This window comes from Lineus longissimus, chromosome 4, assembly GCF_910592395.1.
Source record: "Lineus longissimus chromosome 4, tnLinLong1.2, whole genome shotgun sequence".
Taxonomy (NCBI): domain Eukaryota; kingdom Metazoa; phylum Nemertea; class Pilidiophora; order Heteronemertea; family Lineidae; genus Lineus; species Lineus longissimus.
In genome coordinates, this window is record NC_088311.1 from 1,357,945 (window position 1) to 1,382,281 (window position 24,337).

Below are 24,337 nucleotides of genomic sequence, written 5' to 3' on the forward strand. Positions count from 1 at the left end.
ATTTCATTCAAGCATTGCAACCTGTGGAAGATGGTCATTCATGGTGTTTATTGCCAGGTAGGTTCGTTTCCTGGCTTTGAAGTGCTTTTTAGATTAGAAATCGGGCTTTTTACTGGCATTCGTATCGGACGGAAGTGAAAATAACTCGGTAGTAGTTAGTTTTCTGTATTGGTTCTTTGCCCATGCTGTTCAGCCCCAGCCATCTATGTTGAGTTTTGATGGAAACGTTTGATACTGTACAATAATATTGTAAGCTTTTTTGACATGTCATAAACATTGATGCTGACACTGTTTTACACTACATGTATTTTGTACATAATCAATGATATTATTACAAATATTTACATTGCCAATGGATTGGAGCAATTTTATCAGTCTTATCCATCATCGTGATGTGGTCTCAAGCGAGCAGACAAAAAGTATAGTCATGATAGATGGGCAGTGTTAGCACAGTGAAAAAGATTGTTGGTTCAACTCCCAACTGAGTCAAGACTTTGTACCTCTGCTGAGTACAAAATAACTGCTCTTGTAACTGCTCTTGGAAACCCCAGAAAGTTTTCTGTGGAGACTGGGATGATATTCCAAAAGAAGTATTTGTGAACAGGCACCAAGCTAAACTGATACAACGCTATAGAAAACCCTATGAAAACGGGGTGTCGAAAGGAGTCTGAAACAGTGGAAATAGACGGCTGAAATAAAACTTGGCCGTCATTCTGAGAAAAAAAGCTGGGTGTTAAAAGCGTGATGAGCTACATGGAGGTTTTTCAAAGAGCTGTCCATATGAAACAAGACTGCTAATAGTAACATTAAAACCGCATTGTCATTATAAAATACTAGTTCTACACATTCTTGATAAGGTTGGAACCATAAGGCATCATGTTTGTACGAAGTTAATCATGCAGTGTGCTGATTATTGGTAAATGTTATTATTGATTGAAATGGAAGTTATAGATTTTTGGCGCAAACCTTGATTTTCATGTTTACAAAATGTACATCGCGCCTTTCATGGCTTTTTGTTTATTTGTGCCAGAGGAAATTGTTTTAGGTTTCCCGGTGCTATTTCAACAAACCAAGGCCAACAAAATATGTTTGGAAGTACCACAGCCAACCAATAAAGAAGTGCTTTTCTTGAACTGAACACTGGTGTAATTTTAAGCTGTTTTAAAAGAGTTTCAAGCTTTTTCTTTCAAATGAAGTCTAGTATTGTACACGTAAATGCCAGCCTTAAAGTTTTACAGGTTTGAAGGATTTGTTCAACTTTTTATTTTTTGAAATTAAACAAGGATTTAACTTTCACTTCATAATCAATACATGTTCTACATTACATGTATCTGCTCTGGTTGAAACCAAAATCTTAATCTGTTCAATGCACACTTTACCATTGTTTGCATTATGTGTTTATATGATCGATTGATTTGGTCAAAGCACAGTTTTGATATTGGATTACATTGTTCCAATCCAACGCACTTACATACATGTGCATGTAGATGGAGAAGCAGAAAACAAAAAAAATTGTTTCGGCAATGGGCCTAATTTTATATATAAGATTTGTGATTTAGAATGCTGGTTATAATGGTATTTGTATGACTTGTTTGAAAGTCCATAACAGCAAGTCAAATTTAAAAAGTCTACAAACTTGGAACTGGAGGAAGACCAAAAGCTGTTTCTTTCAAGGGCAGTTTTAGTACTGAACTCAGGCTGTTATTTTATTTTATACTTAAATGAAAAGATATAATCAAGACGAGTGTGTATGTGTGAGTAGCACCATGATCAAGTTCCTTGATGTTTAGTCTCTAACGGAAACTAGGTTGCAAATATATTTTGCACAGAATTCGGCACAAAGGTTTTTCCTGATCAATACTAGTATGTTCACATGTATGCCAAGTGTGTAGGCTTCGTCTACTGTTACCCTGTGGGTGATATGATGCGGATGATCTTTTTCAAAGGAACACTTTGTTCGATAATAAGAATATCTTTAGTGCCTTGATGGCAAAGGATCAGCTTTAAAATATTTGCTGACGACAGACCTGATCTGGCAAAGTTCAGGAGATGGTCAAGTATAACTGCAATGTAGCCAAAGATGACTGCATTTCAGTCAGGTCAGAATGACAAATATGGCAAGTATAAATGGGTTTCGGACAGACAGGACAGGATGCTTGGCACCGTTTATATTCCCTCCCACTTGGTCATGACCTATTTGCAGGAAGACCATGATCCAATGTCAGCTTTGGTATTGATAAGTGCAATACATTGGATCGAGATGTCCTGGTAGTGGTAGTGTCTATGCAAGGACATGAAGAATGTATCTGTGAAACGTAAAGAGGGCTGACTTGTCCCGTATATGAAGAATGCATGATGACATCATGATTGCTTTATATCATGTACATGTATGTTGTGTTGAGATGTTCCAAAATCAAACTGTGAATTGGGTTAATAATAATAGATTAATGTGTAGGCCTTTGTGTATGAAAAACTGATACACTTGATCACACTGATAATGACTTTGGTCATTTCTCGCAACGGAGCGGAAAGTCAGCTGTATTGAATATGCAAGATACGCTTGAGTTCAACTGAATTAGTTGTTTCTAAAAAAAAAATTGTTGTAAGAATAGATCTTGAGTGGTATGACACAAACTTATTAAACCAGTTATTGCAAAGTTCTGACTTGCTGCATTGTTCAAAACGTTGGTAATTCATTGATCCATCCCTGTCTGCTGCATCTTGCTAGACATTGATTGTTCTGTGACAGCCCAGTGTTTGTACCTGAGAACTCAATAATTATCAATGTATTGGTCTGTTATTTAAAAAAGCATTGGTCTGAATAGATGCAAACACTGGGAGGTTATTATTTATTATTCAATAATCTTAGCTGGAGATGTTTAACAAGTGCAATGCCATGCATACTGCCTTGGCATAACTGATATTTATAGCAGTTGGTGTGTAAAACTCATCATTCTTTTTCTTGTCATACTGCATGGTATTGGTTTCTGACTAGCTCTGTGATCTAGCAGTCAAAATGTACATGGACATCACTGGTAGTGGTACCGCCTTGGATTCACCCAATCAAATTAGAGAATCGATGATCAATACTTGAGGATCTATCACTTGTAGAGTCGTTGCTGTTGGGTATGCAAGGATGAGATGCATTCCTGTCATAATAAACAGAATCTTGTCTCCAGGGTTGGAGCTCAACAATGCAGTGCTCTATTATCTTGACAACTCATTTTCTATGCAATGATTTCACTACAGGGTTCGATTTTATTTATGGCTGGCCTGAAAATCAACATCTACACTGCTAAAGTTCATCCATTTCAAAGTAAAATGAACCATAAACATGATAAAGGAGAAATAATTGATTATACATTTTAACAAAACCAAAAATTGAGGCGGATAATGATAAGAATCAAGTACTGGCTCATTTTCAGAACCCCTCACAAATTCTAAAAAAAGGTCATCACTGCCAAATGGTTCAATGGCTAACCCTTGTCAGGGAATCTGCAAACATGACACTTGCTTTATGGAGCCTTACTTTCCATCTCTCGTTTCAGATTGACATCAGCTGAAAAAGGATATAAAATAACGTGGAAACTAAAGGAAGTCATCCATAGCTCCAGACCTGGTGAGTTCCATTTCTAAATCTACTTTCTTTGCTCCAAATGAAGTCTCAATGTGTTGGCCTTTTCAATCTAAACGAAAAACTTGAAACAGAATGGACACTTACCCCGAAATAGTAGTGTTGGAAATTGGTGATAATCCTAAAAAGTTATAGAAAAATTATGAAATCATAATCCTGCTTCACTCAGAAACACATGTAGTGCGGTACCCCATGTAGTGTACTATGCTAGTCATGCACTGACTCTAGTCTAAGAACTGGATTGAAGCAGTACACCTCAGGTGTTATGTAATTGTATTAAGAGGACCCAAGGTGACTGATTGACATGGCTTTGATTGAATCTGTATTGTTTAGCTTTCTTCACCATTGTATTGGCTATTGTCTCGGTGTCAACCAAGCCAGGCTATTTTACCCTGACACTGCCCTTTTGTTGCGTTGATAGCTAAGCATGGCAATTAATATGTTGATTGCAACAAGCTCAAAAATCACCACCACTATTTTATATTGAAAGGGTAGTACAGTATAGTACTACGAGTAGCTAGCTAGAGTGGAGCAATCTCTTCCAAACAGGGCCTGCAACAAGACTTCTCCTTGCGCATGTTTCCGAGGGAGGAAGTATGTATGGAGTGAAATGGCCTGAAATTGTCAGGATGGAGTTGAGGGGCTGGCAGGGGAAATGCCCCCCCCCCCCATGGGGCAGACTTGGCGATGTTTTGACAGGCTTGGGACAAAAAAGGTATTTTGCCCTGCCCACTGACCAGGAAACAATCTACGGCCTGAATGAACTATCAAATCAAACACTAAACAAACTATGAGTCTCATCATTTTGGTCTCAACTTTGTTTGGGGAAAGAAAAAGAACTGTGCACTCCAAGACATTGAATCTATTGTGCATGTAACTTGGAAGAGAGCTTGGATGTAGAGCTGGCTCTCCTGACCCTGGCCAGCCTTCCATGCAAAACACCAGAAAATGATGTATGACTTGTTGCAGTGATCACCAGATCAGCATTGACTTTGTTTTATCACATCTGTTCTATTTCCCCTCAGATTGTATTGATTGGCAGACAATGAAAAGAGTCAGTTGCTGCAAATCCATGCCTTTTTCTAATTGATTTCTTTTGAATTGAAGTCTTGCCCAGCCATTGTGTCACCATGTTTACGGACCGGACCCGGCACTATGGCATATTGATTGTGGAACAGACTGCAGATGACTTGACCATTTATAATAGTGCATTCATGAGCCGATGAAGGCCAAGTTGATTACAAAAACGGCTGATAATTGCTAATGCCCAATCCATCTTTTGTGATGATGTATCAGATGATTTGGGCCAATGGCACTTGCACAGTTCTGCCTTGTCCGGACTGTCTGAACCATTCTGGGAATGTCTCAATTTATTGATTATTGCTCAACTGAACCCACCTTCTGGCCTGATTGGTGCTGTTCCAGCAAATATGCCCTGATAATATTGATTAGCTTCCATCTGTGCCTCCAGTTGCAACATTGCCACTTGAGTTTGTCCACCATCTCTACCTAAACTGTATCGTCTCCAACCTGACCTTTTGAAATGGTGAATTTTCAACTAACAGGTTCACTGCTTTCAGATTAGTATGTCCGTCAATTTGAAGTTCGTCTCCCATTTCAGCGGACAGCCCTGTCCGTATCCAGAGAGACTAAAGGCCCCGATGAGATCAGCCTGCCCTTTAGCTATAACTGAGATGTAGTATCTTGTGTCTGGCATTTCCTCTTCCTTCAAAAAAGACAATGAATGAGAGTGAACTTCAGACATACACCTCTTCAGCTCAGGTACTGAACTATCACTTGGCTGAAACACCCACCGCAAAACCATTGAAAACACATCGCTTGATTTCATTTCTACAATTTTAGATTCATTCTCATTGAAACATTTTGAAGGTGAAAATACTTGAATCACACATACAGATTTTCTTCATTTTCTTTGCTCCACTTGCTAAAAAACACTAACAATTTGTGTTGAAATGTGTAGTAATAGTATGCCTGGAGAACTCAACAACAGGTGGCTATTACCCTCAATGTAGGCTGAAAGAACCACAGTAGAGTATCGAAAATCTCTCTATTGAAATCCAATTAGGACTGAGATTGCCCAAGAACAAGGTAATTGTTCCAAAGCAAAGGTAATGACAAAAAAGGTGTGTTGAGGCAATGCACCTACCTGACTCTCATGGTTTTATACTCTTCAAATGTACGGTAAAAGCTATGGTGGTCAAGATGATCTCGTCTGTCCTACATACCAGTACGAATTCATCCAGGCATTGTAAGTGGGAATTGTCTTACCACCGTGGCACAGGAATTGGAAAGAAAAATAGGCAGTTCAGCAAGAGATCCCTGTCAAATTCTAGCTGTGGTTTTTCGCTCAGGCAAAGGAGAAGAGTTTGCTCCTTGCTCCTTGCTCATTTGATATACAGTCATCTCTAAAGATTGTGCCCAGCTTAGGCAAATCACATTCGCAAGTGGTCCTGTAGCGATGACAGAAAATGCAATATTCTGTGGCGGAATGTATCCCATTTGGATGAAGGGCTTGCCGGTTTCGTCAATACCACAAGATGTGCCTCCTGAGAGTCATCTACACATCAAAACTCGGCTAAATTGCTCCCTATTTAGACCAGAAACGCAACAAATGCCAAAGCGAATGAGATAAGAGTGCTACAACAGTTATTTTGCCATCGTTTGTTACCTCTGATAAGTCACTTTACCGGCTTGATTCTCATGATAATGCCAACTCGTCCACAGCAAATTAAACCTTGACAGGACCAGCATCCTATCTGTGGACATGATGCTTTGATTGCAACATAATTGCAGCTTAAATCTCCCTCAAACTTTCAAGACGCTCTGTTGTCTGGTACATGAACATGTGATACAAAGACAACCCTGGATATCTACATCTTCTTTGGGCTAACGCCTGTCAACATGATGAATCTCCTGTGATCCAACTTACCACCTCAGCCATGTATTTTGGTGATTATGCCGCTTCGTGATCAGGAGGCAGCATGATTGGATTATCTATCTATTTCTTCAATTATTGTGATCACTTCCTTGATCGCATTGAGTCTGACTTTAAAGATTCATCAAGCTTTAATACCAGACCTGACAGGAGTAAGTTGATTGGAACTGCACAGCTATTCATTACTGGTAGTCACAGTGGACTGATATTGATAAAGGAACCCAAACTTCAGAGCAGATTGTCTGTTGGGATGAGAGGAGAAAATAGCATCCCTAGTGGTGGGACACCTAATCTGAGAGCCAAATTAGCCTCTCTGCTCCTGCCTATAGTCCCCCTTTAAGCAGTGTTATTGGACCCATTTGTATGTTATTCTATGGATATGATGTGCTTATGATAATGCGTTGTTTGTTCACAAGATTAAGTGGCAAGAACATGAAAAACCTTTGGAGAGCTGAATTTCACAAGCAAAATGTAAATGTAGAAGAGAACAGATGGTCTTCTTAAAATTTAGAAAGAGTGTCCACAAATTATATGCATGTTTTAGGCTGTGGACTGGAGGCTTTGACTTGAGGAACTGTCAAGAAATGATCGAAGGCTTGTCTTTCTGTCTTTCCTATGACTACATTATATGGAGCAATCTCCATGGATGATTTTACTTAGCCAGAAAAGGATGTCTCCTCTCCCCTGATGGCCCTAACCTGGTGATCTCTGGTCATTGCGTCTGAAAGATCGGAGTGATGTTGCAATTTGATAAAATCCTCATCACTTGCCGTCACTGCGAACAAAATGCAATCACACCTGGTAATGACATCATGTTGCCATCCGGCCTGTGTATTGACCTGTGCTGGTAATGAACATCTCAATATGGCCTGATGTTGCAAATTAGATTGAGGTCCCTTAGAATGGATCAAATCTTGCCAATTTCATCTGCTCAGATTTAGAATGGGCACAATCTGATCATTTTATCACTGAAAGAAAGTGATTGTCAGAAAGTCTCTCACAAACTGAAGAGGATACCAGTCAGAATCCCTGGCAGTCAATTATTGGGACCGCGTGTTCAGACCTTACCTCTAGGTTAAGGCTGTACTTATCCACTTCATGTGATAGGTAGTTGAATTTTGACACGAGGTTCAATTATCATAAACACAATTGTGATTGTGTATACATGATCAAAGCGTGAGATGTTGTTAAATCAATAAAATATCATGCTGATCAGTTGTTCTCAGCATAGGTCAATTGAAGACATATTGACCTCACCGATATATATGTCACGATATCCTGACTGACATGATCTCTGTAAGTCTGTATTACGGTTTGTGCCGAATTGGATGTGAACTTCCAATGAGTGATGAGGTCACGTCATGGCATGACTGAGCTCATTGAATTTCTGCGTCAATGCTGTAATTCTGTTGGCATTCGGTAATTCATCTTCATGTGGCATCAAGTGATCTCATTTTGAAATCTATTGGGTTCTCAGTTGGATTGACGCGTGGTAAGGTACCATAAAATCTCATACTGAATTTACAAGATTTAGTTTTAATACTATTAGTATTACTAGTTTTTACAGAACCATCCTTTCAGATAAGTTCCAACACTTGATTGGAATTGACCTGCCTGGATAGATTTGATGAGATGTTGTTCCTATGCTCTCAGTCCCATCCAAAAGGTTTCTAGTTAATCATTATCATGCACTTCATGCAAACGATTATACATTGTTCTATCTCAGTCATAATGCATACTCGTATTGATCCCAAAGGCTCGGTCTAAAGTCTGCTAGCACAGAATATTTGCTATGGAAATACAAGTATGACGTTATCAGGACCATCTCACAAACAGACACGATAAAAAAATTAGCTATGGCTTTGAAACCAACTCAGTTCTGGGTTGCCTCAATGTACTTGGTACACTCTAAGCCACAGTTGAGGCAACCCAGAACTGAGATTTGAAGTTTAAAATGCCATACATTTAATACGGTATTTGCAAGAATTTCACTGGCCCTCCCCTGACAACAAAATACCTGACCTTTCTGAATTGGAAATTTGCAAGATATTCTCAAATTGAATGTCATCATTGATTCAATTTGCCAACAGGGAAAACTAGGTTACAACACCAGGATAAGCTCCGTTGATGAACTGTTGTTGGCAAATGGCTTCTCCTTAAGATTTTCAATGTTTCTTAGTGAAGAAACTATCAACAGTGTTCGAATGTTGTGCATCTACCTGAACTGAGGCAATTTCAAATCTGCTGTCCGCCACTCCACTTTCATAACTTTTAGAATATAACAAGTCCCCTGACTACGATTATGTCGTCAGTATTCGCCTTGCTTGCACGTACTGTACTACAGTATCATATCCTCTGAAATCCCTTTGCATCACCACGTAATCCTTTCAATCAGCAACGCAGAGCTCCTGACAGTGTGATTATTTTCCATCGAGGCGATCACGGTCATTTCGGAGGTATCAATTTATGGCAAGGCTTCTGACGCTGTCTGGTTGTGATATGCTCTCGTGGTCTTCATAACTGGATTCAGGTAAGAAGCTTGGGAGTGTTGTTGTGTTCCTGTTGAACGTTCCCTTCTCGCTTTTAGACCTCAACTCTTGATAGATAGATGATTCGTTATCAAAATCTGTTGATATGTAATCTGATGTCACTGTAGTTTTTGCCAGGGGTTCTACCCTTTGAGAGTATGGGAAGCACTTGCTGCAGTTGTCAGTCCAGTGGAGAGTCAAGGAAAGCAAATTCAGTCATCGTTGAGCATCATCTAAATATGGAAAGATCCTTCCCAATTGAGAAACATTGAGAGAGGTTTTCAAGCCTAAACACTTCCCCATCCAGATTCTTCGCATTAGCCAGCATGTCACCTCCTCTCAGCTAGTGTTACATAAATGTCATTGAAGCTCATCATCTTGTCTTTTCTTTCATGATCAAGACGAAGAATCGATACGATAGGAGGGCACTTATCCAAGCAAGCACTCTAGTTTCTATGGTAGCTTTAGGGCTTGGCAGTGAAAGGGACCTTGAGTTCTCATGAGTTGTCACGAGATGGGTGGTGGCTGGTTGATGGAGGTACTGACATCTCTAGACACATGGTATGCTCAGAGCAAGAACTCACATTTCTATGGGTGCTTGGTGACTCAGTCGGAACAGTGACTATTGAGTGGGTTATCTCAATAGTAGTGCTGGGGTTGGGAAGGTATTCTTGCCATGTCTGGCTCTGAATTCGAACTCGGCTACCTAAGAACATGATGGTTCTTGGCACAGAAGTAGGCTACCTAGAACATGATGGTTCTTGGCACAGAAGTAGGCTACCTAGAACATGATGGTTCTTGGCACAGAAGTAGGCTACCTAGAACATGATGGTTCTTGGCACAGAAGTAGGCTACCTAGAACATGATGGTTCTTGACACAGAAGTAGGCTACCTAGAAGATGATGGTTCTTGGCAGAGAAGTAGGCTACCTAGAAGATGATGGTTCTTGGCACAGAAGTAGGCTACCTAGAAGATGATGGTTCTTGGCACAGAAGTAGGCTACCTAGAACATGGTGGTTCTTGGCACAGAAGTAGGCTACCTAGAACATGATGGTTCTTGACACAGAAGTAGGCTACCTAGAACATGATGGTTCTTGGCACAGAAGTAGGCTACCTAGAACATGATGGTTCTTGGCACAGAAGTAGGCTACCTAGAACATGATGGTTCTTGGCACAGAAGTAGGCTACCTAGAACATGATGGTTCTTGGCACAGAAGTAGGCTACCTAGAACATGATGGTTCTTGGCACAGAAGTAGGCTACCTAGAACATGGTGGTTCTTGGCACAGAAGTAGGCTACCTAGAACATGATGGTTCTTGGCACAGAAGTAGGCTACCTAGAACATGATGGTTCTTGGCACAGAAGTAGGCTACCTAGAACATGATGGTTCTTGGCACAGAAGTAGGCTACCTAGAACATGATGGTTCTTGGCACAGAAGTAGGCTACCTAGAACATGATGGTTCTTGACACAGAAGTAGGCTACCTAGAAGATGATGGTTCTTGGCAGAGAAGTAGGCTACCTAGAAGATGATGGTTCTTGGCAGAGAAGTAGGCTACCTAGAAGATGATGGTTCTTGGCACAGAAGTAGGCTACCTAGAAGATGATGGATCTTGGCATAGAAGTAGGCTACCTAGAACATGGTGGTTCTTGGCACAGAAGTAGGCTACCTAGAACATGATGGTTCTTGGCACAGAAGTAGGCTACCTAGAACATGATGGTTCTTGACACAGAAGTAGGCTACCTAGAACATGATGGTTCTTGACACAGAAGTAGGCTACCTAGAACATGATGGTTCTTGGCACAGAAGTAGGCTACCTAGAAGATGATGGTTCTTGACACAGAAGTAGGCTACCTAGAAGATGATGGTTCTTGGCAGAGAAGTAGGCTACCTAGAAGATGATGGTTCTTGGCACAGAAGTAGGCTACCTAGAACATGATGGTTCTTGGCACAGAAGTAGGCTATGTAGAACATGATGGTTCTTGGCACAGAAGTAGGCTATGTAGAACATGATGGTTCTTGGCACAGAAGTAGGCTACCTGGAACATGATGGATCTTGGCATAGAAGTAGGCTACCTTGAACATGGTGGTTCTTGGCACAGAAGTAGGCTACCTTGAACATGGTGGTTCTTGGCACAGAAGTAGGCTACCTAGAAGATGATGGTTCTTGGCACAGAAGTAGGCTACCTTGAACATGGTGGATCTTGGCACAGAAGTAGGCTACCTAGAAGATGATGGTTCTTGGCACAGAAGTAGGCTACCTTGAACATGGTGGTTCTTGGCACAGAAGTAGGCTACCTAGAAGATGATGGTTCTTGGCACAGAAGTAGGCTACCTAGAAGATGATGGTTCTTGGCACAGAAGTAGGCTGTGTAGAACATGATGGATCTTGGCATAGAAGTAGGCTACCTAGAACATGATGGTTCTTGGCACAGAAGTAGGCTACCTAGAACATGGTGGTTCTTGGCACAGAAGTAGGCTACCTTGAACATGGTGGATCTTGGCACAGAAGTAGGCTACCTAGAACATGATGGTTCTTGGCACAGAAGTAGGCTACCTAGAACATGATGGATCTTGGCACAGGAGTAGGCTACCTAGAACATGATGGTTCTTGGCACAGAAGTAGGCTACCAAGAACATGATGGTTCTTGGCACAGAAGTAGGCTACCTAGAACATGATGGTTCTTGGCACAGAAGTAGGCTACCTGGAAAATGATGGTTCTTGGCACAGAAGTAGGCTACCTAGAACATGATGGTTCTTGACACAGAAGTAGGCTACCTGGAAAATGATGGTTCTTGGCACAGAAGTAGGCTACCTAGAACATGATGGTTCTTGGCACAGAAGTAGGCTACCTGGAAAATGATGGTTCTTGGCACAGAAGTAGGCTACCTAGAACATGATGGTTCTTGGCACAGAAGTAGGCTACCTAGAACATGATGGTTCTTGACACAGAAGTAGGCTACCTAGAACATGATGGTTCTTGGCAGAGAAGTAGGCTACCTAGAACATGGTGGTTCTTGGCACAGAAGTAGGCTACCTTGAACATGGTGGTTCTTGGCACAGAAGTAGGCTACCTAGAAGATGATGGTTCTTGTCACAGAAGTAGGCTATGTAGAACATGATGGTTCTTGGCACAGAAGTAGGCTACTTAGAACATGATGGTTCTTGACACAGAAGTAGGCTACCTAGAACATGATGGTTCTTGGCACAGAAGTAGGCTACCTAGAACATGATGGTTCTTGGCACAGAAGTAGGCTACCTTGAACATGGTGGTTCTTGGCACAGAAGTAGGCTACCTAGAAGATGATGGTTCTTGGCACAGAAGTAGGCTACCTAGAAGATGATGGTTCTTGGCACAGAAGTAGGCTGTGTAGAACATGATGGATCTTGGCATAGAAGTAGGCTACCTAGAACATGATGGTTCTTGGCACAGAAGTAGGCTACCTAGAACATGGTGGTTCTTGGCACAGAAGTAGGCTACCTTGAACATGGTGGATCTTGGCACAGAAGTAGGCTACCTAGAACATGATGGTTCTTGGCACAGAAGTAGGCTACCTAGAACATGATGGATCTTGGCACAGGAGTAGGCTACCTAGAACATGATGGTTCTTGGCACAGAAGTAGGCTACCAAGAACATGATGGTTCTTGGCACAGAAGTAGGCTACCTAGAACATGATGGTTCTTGGCACAGAAGTAGGCTACCTGGAAAATGATGGTTCTTGGCACAGAAGTAGGCTACCTAGAACATGATGGTTCTTGACACAGAAGTAGGCTACCTGGAAAATGATGGTTCTTGGCACAGAAGTAGGCTACCTAGAACATGATGGTTCTTGGCACAGAAGTAGGCTACCTGGAAAATGATGGTTCTTGGCACAGAAGTAGGCTACCTAGAACATGATGGTTCTTGGCACAGAAGTAGGCTACCTAGAACATGGTGGTTCTTGGCACAGAAGTAGGCTACCTTGAACATGGTGGATCTTGGCACAGAAGTAGGCTACCTAGAACATGATGGTTCTTGGCACAGAAGTAGGCTACCTAGAACATGATGGATCTTGGCACAGGAGTAGGCTACCTAGAACATGATGGTTCTTGGCACAGAAGTAGGCTACCTAGAACATGATGGTTCTTGGCACAGAAGTAGGCTACCTAGAACATGATGGTTCTTGGCACAGAAATAGGCTACCTGGAAAATGATGGTTCTTGGCACAGAAGTAGGCTACCTAGAACATGATGGTTCTTGACACAGAAGTAGGCTACCTGGAAAATGATGGTTCTTGGCACAGAAGTAGGCTACCTAGAACATGATGGTTCTTGACACAGAAGTAGGCTACCTGGAAAATGATGGTTCTTGGCACAGAAGTAGGCTACCTAGAACATGATGGTTCTTGGCACAGAAGTAGGCTACCTGGAAAATGATGGTTCTTGGCACAGAAGTAGGCTACCAAGAACATGATGGTTCTTGGCACAGAAGTAGGCTACCTAGAACATGATGGTTCTTGGCACAGAAGTAGGCTACCTGGAAAATGATGGTTCTTGGCACAGAAGTAGGCTACCTAGAACATGATGGTTCTTGACACAGAAGTAGGCTACCTGGAAAATGATGGTTCTTGGCACAGAAGTAGGCTACCTAGAACATGATGGTTCTTGGCACAGAAGTAGGCTACCTGGAAAATGATGGTTCTTGGCACAGAAGTAGGCTACCTAGAACATGATGGTTCTTGGCACAGAAGTAGGCTACCTAGAACATGATGGTTCTTGACACAGAAGTAGGCTACCTAGAACATGATGGTTCTTGGCAGAGAAGTAGGCTACCTAGAACATGGTGGTTCTTGGCACAGAAGTAGGCTACCTTGAACATGGTGGTTCTTGGCACAGAAGTAGGCTACCTAGAAGATGATGGTTCTTGGCACAGAAGTAGGCTATGTAGAACATGATGGTTCTTGGCACAGAAGTAGGCTACTTAGAACATGATGGTTCTTGACACAGAAGTAGGCTACCTAGAACATGATGGTTCTTGGCACAGAAGTAGGCTACCTAGAACATGATGGTTCTTGGCACAGAAGTAGGCTACCTAGAACAGTGTGGTTCTTGGCATAGAAGTAGGCTACCTAGAACATGATGGTTCGTGGCACAGAAGTAGGCTACCTAGAACATGGTGGTTCTTGGCACAGAAGTAGGCTACCTAGAAGATGATGGTTCTTGGCACAGAAGTAGGCTATGTAGAACATGATGGATCTTGGCACAGAAGTAGGCTACCTAGAACATGATGGTTCTTGGCACAGAAGTAGGCTACCTTGAACATGATGGTTCTTGGCACAGAAGTAGGCTACCTGGAACATGATGGTTCTTGGCACAGAAGTAGGCTACCTAGAACATGATGGTTCTTGGCACAGAAGTAGGCTACCTGGAAAATGATGGTTCTTGACACAGAAGTAGGCTACCTAGAACATGATGGTTCTTGGCACAGAAGTAGGCTACCTAGAACATGATGGTTCTTGGCTCAGAAGTAGGCTACCTAGAACATGATGGTTCTTGGCACAGAAGTAGGCTACCTAGAACATGATGGTTCTTGGCACAGAAGTAGGCTACCTAGAACATGATGGTTCGTGGCACAGAAGTAGGCTACCTAGAACATGATGGTTCTTGGCACAGAAGTAGGCTACCTGGAACATGATGGTTCTTGGCACAGAAGTAGGCTACCTGGAACATGATGGTTCTTGGCACAGAAGTAGGCTACCTAGAACATGATGGTTCTTGGCTCAGAAGTAGGCTACCTAGAACATGATGGTTCTTGGCACAGAAGTAGGCTACCTAGAACATGATGGTTCTTGGCACAGAAGCAGGCTATGTAGAACATGGTGGTTCTTGGCACAGAAGTAGGCTATGTAGAACATGGTGGTTCTTGGCACAGAAGTAGGCTACCTAGAAAATGATGGATCTTGGCATAGAAGTAGGCTACCTAGAACATGATGGATCTTGGCATAGAAGTAGGCTACCTAGAACATGATGGATCTTGGCATAGAAGTAGGCTACCTAGAACATGGTGGTTCTTGGCACAGAAGTAGGCTACCTAGAAGATGATGGATCTTGGCATAGAAGTAGGCTACCTAGAAGATGATGGATCTTGGCATAGAAGTAGGCTACCTAGAAGATGATGGTTCTTGGCACAGAAGTAGGCTACCTAGAACATGATGGTTCTTGGCACAGAAGTAGGCTACCTAGAACATGATGGTTCTTGGCACAGAAGTAGGCTACCTAGAACATGATGGTTCTTGGCACAGAAGTAGGCTACCTGGAACATGATGGTTCTTGGCACAGAAGTAGGCTATGTAGAACATGGTGGTTCTCGGCATAGAAGTAGGCTACCTAGAACATGATGGATCTTGGCATAGAAGTAGGCTACCTAGAAGATGATGGTTCTTGGCACAGAAGTAGGCTATGTAGAACATGATGGTTCTCGGCATAGAAGTAGGCTACCTAGAACATGATGGATCTTGGCATAGAAGTAGGCTACCTAGAAGATGATGGTTCTTGGCACAGAAGTAGGCTACCTAGAACATGGTGGTTCTTGGCACAGAAGTAGGCTATGTAGAACATGATCGATCTTGGCATAGAAGTAGGCTACGAAGACCATGATGTTGAAATGATACAGTGTTGTATAGCATTGCAGTTGCTGCTCAGTATATTGTGCTTCAGGTTGAACTCAATTTCCCGCACCAATGATCATGAGGAAAAAAACAGATATGTCCAAATCGATTATGCTTTTTTGCTAATGAGAACACCATAATCGATATTTGACGAGTGCGTTCCACCATGTTCGTGGGTTGGCTGGCTGGCAAGGAAAATGGACTTTTGTTGGCTGTGACAGGACTATTCCCTGTTCTGCTGATCGAGCCATTCAATTCAAGGCTCTGAAAGCTACTATTCAGAATGGAATCTGTTGTGATACATTGACTGTCACGATGGTGTCTAAGTGCGTGGGATGCCAGGATCTGGTCAATACAGTTTATAGCTAATCATGTTGTCGCTCGTTCATGCAGACCAGCAAGACAGGAGCACAACTCAACAGGGAAGGATATCACTGACCATACAGTTGCCTGATGAGTCAGACCAATAGCAGATCGAAGCAAGCAATCTTTTGAAGAATTGCGTGACACTGTCCTTGTGGCTGATTGGCCTGAATCACCAAGTCTGTGCATGCTGTAGGAGTACCAATCCTACAATACAAAAACACTACCCACACTAGTCACAATGAAATAAATCAAATTATCAGGGCGTCTCCGGTGGTGTAACTACTAGGTCTCGAGATGAATGAATAGCTACAACCTGTAGTCGTTCTGACTGTTATCCATTTATACACCTGGGTGGAGTATAAAGGCATCATAACACAAAGAGACCTGCGCCCACTTTGGGAATCGAACGAGGGATCTTATAACTAGGGATCTTATGACGTGTAACTAGGTCTCGAGATGAATGAATTGCTACAACCTATAGTCGTTCTAACTGTTATCCATTTATACACCTGGGTGGAGTATAAAGGCATCATAACACAAAGAGACCTGCGCCCACTGTGGGAATCGAACTAGGGATCTTATAACTAGGGATCTTATGACTGTGAGCCAGAAACCCAAGACTCCTCACGAGGAGGTAGCCTTACCTATGCCTAAATGAGCCATGCTTTGGAAACTTCCCAATGTCCTGATCGGTCAATGAGGAATAGAATAAACACTTTTACTGGGGATTGAATTCTCCTCTCATGGTGTCAGCAGCAAGAATATGAAGTCATATTAAAGTGTGTTTGGAAGTCAACCTGCTGTCGTGATAGAATCTTACTCATCATCACTGCATTCCCTTGATAACCTGAAGATATGATTGACCAATATCAACCTGGGGATATGACAGTCTTGATGAGATCAATCTAATCCAATGGGAGACATTGATTGAGTAGTATGATTGGTGTGGTTATCACTGGCGCCAGCAGCTTATCGTCGATCCATCTCATTCTGCGTTTACTTTAATTTCACTGTCTATGGGAGCTGAAGGCAGTTGAGGATGGCCAGTTTGTAACATTTTCTCAATGAATCCACTCTTCTTGGTCATTCTCTGTTGAGATCATCATCAGATGAACAAAGGATGTCACTCTTTCATCTCTCTGCGGCGCAGTAATCAGTGTCTCGAAGACGGTCTGATCTGAACTGGAGCGGAAGAACCCGACTTGCAATACGATATGAGCTTGACTTTGATTATTAAACCACTAATCAGATAGGATAGACTACAAAGGATGTGACATCTGTGTGATTCTCTAAGCTGTTGCCTCAGTTGGACATGTCTTATTCATCTACATTGTAAGGGGCAAGTGGTGTTACTGTTGCATGTTCTTCAATGCATTATTCAATGATTTTATGAGCCAAGTCAGTGCAGTATGAAATATTCATCGCAGATGTCGACACCACTTGGTGCTGAATGGTGATCGAAGATAACAACACTGGATTCATATTGATAGTCATTTTATGCCAGCGATCCAGACTATTTAGTATTGATGAGATATTTACATGAAAGTGGTGTCCACATGAGTTCTTTGATTTCAGAGGTTTTAAGCCTGTGACAGACCCCAGTTACAAGTGCGAATTCAGATCTAGACAGTTTGGTGTCAAAATATCATCAACTGTCTGATATGAGAGGATCGTATTGAGCACGAACTCGTCCCTAATTGATTGGTACACGTCCATCTGGCAGCACCCCAAATCAATCACGGCCACAATCAATCTTTAACGAGGTGACCACTGTCTGTATATACGTGGAACAGAATAATATGACCATAAATCATGTTATGGCTCTAGATGAGAGCCCTTCAAAACCCAGCAAAGGAGATGATATTTGGACCAGTCATATCAAGTCAGTACCAAATCTGACCTTCCCTTATGAAAATCTTTAGCTATATCCTAAGATAACATTGAGAATGTCTTTGGGTGTTAAACCCAATCCATGCTTTCCATCAATAGCAGCACCCTGTAATCCTTTGTCAAGCCAATATAGTTTCATCAGCTCCATGATTGGTCACCAGAGCGAAAAATCTCATCTTGGCTGCGCTGTCTCAACGGATGTCTTTTTTGTCCTCATTTGCAGTTGCTTTATACTTGGATGGTGTTCTTGGTGAATGTAGATCTTAAAGATGCTCTGTGTTTGATCTGTTCTTCCACGTGAGACTGATTAATATGTGTGTTAATATGTGTGTTAATACTGCACCATCTGGTTTACCCAAATTTTGATTCAATGAATAAAGCTTCGATACAGTGTCCGCAGGTACACGAAAGAACTTCATTACTTAGACATTTGTTTACTTTTGTGCTGGGACCCCCGGCATGTCTGAATGGTTTCTGGTGAAGAAACTGTTGCCTCAATCAGTAGCAATCGATGTGAATTGATGTTCAGCGCTTGCTGATATATCTGCTTACAAAATTCCCTCGACAGAATGTTGGTGAGCCAGTAAATTACCAGCTATTGCCTCGATGGTGATTCTGATTTTTCAAATCTTTGGTAAAATCAATATCTTAAGCTATGGAAGCAATTTGACTTGCGTCTTAATCTGCAAATACTGGCCCCCATTATATCTCAAACTAATATCTCGGGATGGTATTTGACGGTATGTCGAGATGTGATTTCATTGATCATTTGTACAAGCATGAATAGTCCACCAATTGGCATCGCATGCCTATCAGTGCTAATCATCCAGTGATCACATCCACAAATCAACCTAAACCATCAAAGACAAGGAGAATCTAATCACCACTGGATGAGAATCAATTCTGGGGAAGTTAGTGACCTTTGCAATGACAAAGAGCCCTCATGTGCTTGGTGGAGGCATCAGCTCGTTTGGCAAGGAGAAACTGAATGAACCGTGTTGGGGAATGATTGACATAACCTCATTTGAGAAAACACCCAAATGTCATGTTGTAGAAGTTGCTGGCGCGGGCCAATTTGTTAGGGTGCCTCATTAGCCATGTTATAGGATGCGCTCACTAATATGTGAGCGTGCGACAAAGTTACAAGTATGATTTCTCATGGTGTGTAAGAAATGGAAAAGATCATGTTTGCATGGTCCCTAGTTGGTTTGTAACTTGAAGAAGATTAAAAAACTGAAATAATTTTATGGGGTATGAAGAGCTGTTGCTTCAGTTCAATGACCTTGCTTAGATGCCTTGATTCTACCTGAATGAAACATCCTGATTGCTGATGGCATTGCAATCTCACCTTGGCAGTTTTCAACAGCTAAACCAGAACAAGTCTTGATAATTACTTCCCAGTTCTCTGCTATTTCATGAATGGCAGCAGGAAACCATTCTGTACACCATCAAAACAGCTTTTATGTCAGCACTACATTGCTTTCCCTATTGTTAAGGTTCTTCATTGATTCTGCCTCGCATCCCTAATTACGATTTCACCTTGAAAGAATCTTCCAGGAGGGTCATCACTTCCTGCTCTCCTCAGACAGCTATTACATGAATGGAAACGTGAACTGCTACAGAAGCCATCTGTAAACATGATTCTACACCGGTTAAACCAGTAGGTGGTTCATGAATGGAGCAGTAGAAACATCTCGTAACAAAAACTCTTGTCATTCACCAGACAAGAAATGGAAACGTTCCAAGTCTGAATAACAGAAAGGCTTTCTTTATTTCATGGACTGAAGCATTACGCAGAAGTCACAGCCAAGAAGGCTGAGCCAATCCGTCATCCCCCCTCCCCCTCACTTCATCATCAAGTTTGTCGACATTAACGTTTCTCCATCATTCCAGACATAACACCCTGCAATGGACCAGAACAACGTCCAACAGACAGATGAAAGCATCCACCATCACGATGAGCATGGCAAGACAAAAGACGACCAAAGCAACGTCCACATCAAGATGAATACGCTGTCGCCGCCATCTACGAGCTCCAAGTCACAGATGACCAGCGTCTCCTTGACAGATATCAATAGTTATATGAACCGGCGTTTCTCCCAGACTCTGCCACAGAGCTTTGATGCCAGTACCTACAGTATTAACTTCCCTGATGCCGTCATTGAAAGTAAGTTGTATTTCCCTTGGATGTTCCTCACTAATACTTGGTGATGGATTCAAGAGTAGGTCTTTGATTGTAGCACTTTTAGCTTGTTTGGTTTTCAGTTTCTTTTTGTGCATGAAATTCTCACTCACAAAGCACGACAATCAATGTGATGAAGAAGATTTCTGCCATTACCACAAATCAAAGTATTGGACGTGCTTCCATACAGTGACCTCTGTGTACTTCAAAGTTTTAGCTAATAGATTAGTCCGCGAGTTGGAATGCATTGATAACATCGCTGCCATTTTCCACCCACTCATTTTCGGCTGAAGTGTGGGAAAGACCTTTTCATGGCTACCATCCCACTGGCATGACTGCTGTACTTCAGGGCACACTGTGGATGCATACAATCTATGGTGATTCTGGTATGTTGTGGCTCTCTGCACCATCTCATGCTAGGTTCCCCCACCAAACCTACCATATGACACCATCACTACTCGTAGCCTGGATGGAGTCGATTGATACTCAATCATCGTTTCTGTCCTCCTCTCTGAGTATGAGGCTGCCTGATGTACTTTTAGATTGTGGGAGTATTGATCGGACTGGATTGGGACCGGCACGACTGACTATGGACACGGTATGACTGTTGTGCCAGAGATGGAATGATCTGGAGGGAATATGTGGGATTTGTGGGAGTGAAAGGAAAGAAATAGGTTGAACTCACTCCCACAATATGACCTGTCCCATCCAAAGGTAGATGTCTGCCTCCAGCTCCACTCTTCTTGTGCTTGTCAGCTGAGTCCTGGGTCTTGACAGTGACTGCTCATATCTCATAAGTTGACCATGTGTCTTTAGACTCGCCCCAACTGTCTGCCTGCTGGTGTCCTTTTCTAAAGCCTCGGTGACCCTCTGGCATCCTATTTCTCAGCTGACAGCTCTGTGGCTGATGACCTATATCTTCTTTGAACTCTTCGCCGTTCCCCTCAGACAGGTCTAACCTCATCCTAACTTCATTCCATTGAATCTGTACAACTTGTGCCAACTGCTCACGGTCGATATGTGTCTTCTACAAACTTGCCATCATGGTATTCACTTCCCCCACTTGCTCCTCTAACCCATTAGCTATGATCCAGCCTTTGCTACTGGCATCAGAGCCCATGGCACACGCTGATCAGTTGACTGTGCGTCTTGTCTGAGCGATGCCAGATCAATGGGTGATCGATCTCAGCCAGGTAGTTCTCTGTTCTATGCGATCTCCCTAATTGGTGGCGTCATCTTCTCTAATCATTATCAGTGGGAGCTTGCATGCGATACCATCCTTATAAGCTAGCAAGGCATCTTTTGCGTGCCGTAAAATTTGTAGTCTCCACGACAGCTTCTTTGAAAGTGACACACAAGGGACTGACAGTTGCCCTCCTTTTGTGATGCCTTCTGAAGAGGTCAAACTGAAACTATATCTTGGGGAGTCCGCCTGGGAGATTTTTACAAAGATGTGCAGCCTGTTGTGTCTGGCATAAAGCTATACCAGTAGCAATATTTGTACAAATTCCACCTTTTGAATCAGATTGCAACAGCAGTAAACCAGATGATGTTCCTTGCTGAAGGGCACAGTTCAACAACTGCTATCAAACACACTTCAATCTGTTCAGGGCCTACAGAAACTGAACATCACTATCAGATGGTAGGAGCTAGCAGTCTGCTTGCTACTATTCACACACAATTACATGTAAAGTACGCTATTCAGTTTTTGTGAACAGAATTAGGAAGCAACCAAAAGAGCTTCATCTCTGCCAGTGGTATTGATCAGGAGACCATGTGATCAGTCAAATAAAATCTGTGGCCCAATTGCCTGCATGGTCCATGGTGTCAGCTTGCCAAAGATTTCTGCTCTGCTTCAGTTTAAAAGGGATTGGCACATTCATGTTTATATTCGGTCATTTAAAAATCGAAAAAAACAAGTGGCAGTCCATTGTTGAGGTTTTCACTTCACAGCAGCTGACGGCAGTTGTCCATAAGTCAAGCCTGATGACAACGCAGCTGATTTCCTCTACAAAATTCCTATTGATTTCCATCAATTAGGACTTGAACGGAACCACTGCTGAAGTGTGGTGCTGCCACCTCTTAATCAAAGGTGTGAACTAATCATAAAGTTAAACGTACGTTCTTTTTCAATGAAAAATTGATTTAACCTTATTGCACTTCACAACTCATTTCCTGATGTAATGACATAACCCATCTTACTGCAGGAAAATCTTGTAGTTTTTTGCTCATCTCTTGAAATGTTATGGGGGGGGGATGCAACCCAAGGGTCAATCAAGAAACAACAATATCAAGTACCGTATGTTATACAGTGCTCACTGATATTTTCTATGAAAGTGACAAAGTTCAGTTATCTTAAGACCAAACTTGGACTATGACACCATCGGCTATCAACCCTGGCTCAGACAAATGGTGTCATTTGATAAGACCCCTCGTATATTATGAACAGATTCAAATCTTCCTAGATAACTTCCTGGTAGATTAATTGATCTTTAACCATGAAAATGATGAGGCTGTTTCGATCTGCTGTAGTCTTTATTGTGTTTATTTGTGGTAGTGATGCTGTGAACTGGACCTACAGGGTCAAAGTCGGAGCATCTCTAGAGGTCAAATGTGACGACCCAAGAAACTTCACTCGAGGACGATTGGCGGATTCCTATAAATGGGTTCTGACAAATCGTACCGTGGTTGAACATGGCTGGACGGATGGAAACTGCAGAATCGATGGTACGAAGGGGGAAAGGATATCCTTTGCAAGAGTAACAGAAGCAGAGTTTGGGATCTATCATTGTTTGTATGAGGTAACCCATAACGGTACTCATGGGGAGTACATCCTAAAGCGCGGTGTCAATGTCTTTGGTCCTCCTTATGATGATTGGAGGGAGGAATATTCCACAAGGTTGATGATAGCTGGAGCTGCTGCAGGGGGATTTCTTGGCTTGGTGAGCGCGATCTGCCTGATTTACAAGTGCCGTTGGAAAGCAGGAAGGAGGAAGGATGACGTTGGAGGTTGGTACAAGTTAGTTTTAGATAGAGTTGTGGTACGTTCTAGCCCTTGGAGTTGGCTGCTTTGATTGAAGATGAAGCAGAATTCAGTATCTGTTCAAAATGATTCCATACCAGCCTTCGTTATCTAATTTTGTGATTCCTCAGATTTCCTTCAGAGGGCTCTCATGTTTTTGCTGGCTGCTCATGTTCAGAGGGTGCCGAGTCTTTCATATCACCAGTTCTCCGTCTCCAGATAGGTTTTCCAGATGAAGGAATGCGATCGGGAAATGATATTTCCCCAGCTGTCCTCTCTACTACCCATTGATTCAGTGAGTGAAGTGTGTTGTCGCACACTGCCCTGGTATCTCGATCAATGCCACTTGCAGAATGAGCATGTCTCTGAAGTCTGGCCATCTTCACTGCCTCGGTGGAGCTCTCAATCAAGAATGTAGTATCCAGTCATCCCTAGAATAAGTGTGTTCTTTATCATGGTGTCGCTTCTGAGGTTGTTTTTTGGCTCTTCTTTCTTGGTTGGTTGTTTTGTATCTTTGACTAATGACCTGTGGCTGTGTGCAGTTCGTGTCTTGAAGGATCATCCATATTTCTTACCAACATTTGTTCGCATGTCCTTTCATGCTTGATCAACCTACATTCCCACGAGTGGTGTGATATCAAATGTCATATTTTGACTATCTTTTGGACACTTTTTTTTCATCTGGAGAGGGTGCCAGGTGTTCATATCATACACTCTCAACAGTTTGTTTGGGACATCCTTCGCTTGTGTCTACATAGCTTAATTCAAGTGGTCAAACCAGGCCTGGGAAACTGAAGAACTTTCTGTGGCAAGGATGTGAAACAGTCTTGGCTGGTTCTCTCCTAGACTGGCATTTGTCTTTTACTAAATGATAATTGCACAACCACAGTGTCACCCAACACTGTAGAGTGCGTTCCAGGTCAGCTCATCTTCTTCAGAATTAGATCATTTAATATAAAAAAAACACCACCAGAGGATGAATCGATTGGAAAGTCGTCCCTGATTGAGGTCTTTGGGGCAGGCAAGGAAGATGAAAGCATTGCACTCGCAGTTTATCCTCATCAGTGGAGGCGTCCTTCTATTAGATTAAGGTCACCGCAGATTCAACTA

At 42.3% G+C, this 24,337-nt stretch overlaps 1 protein-coding gene across 3 annotated transcripts in view; it reads left to right on the top strand.

Moving 5' to 3' along the window:
- Nucleotides 1-24,337, top strand: part of LOC135485877 (solute carrier family 4 member 11-like) — a 48,826-nt gene continuing 24,489 nt past the window's right edge. For all 3 annotated transcript variants that reach the window (XM_064768214.1, XM_064768217.1, XM_064768215.1), the window contains exons 1-3: nucleotides 1-57; nucleotides 3,549-3,619; nucleotides 19,917-20,190. In XM_064768214.1, the coding sequence (XP_064624284.1) occupies nucleotides 19,932-20,190 (259 nt within the window). In that variant the 5' untranslated portion in view covers nucleotides 1-57; nucleotides 3,549-3,619; nucleotides 19,917-19,931. The remainder of the gene's footprint in view (nucleotides 58-3,548; nucleotides 3,620-19,916; nucleotides 20,191-24,337) is intronic.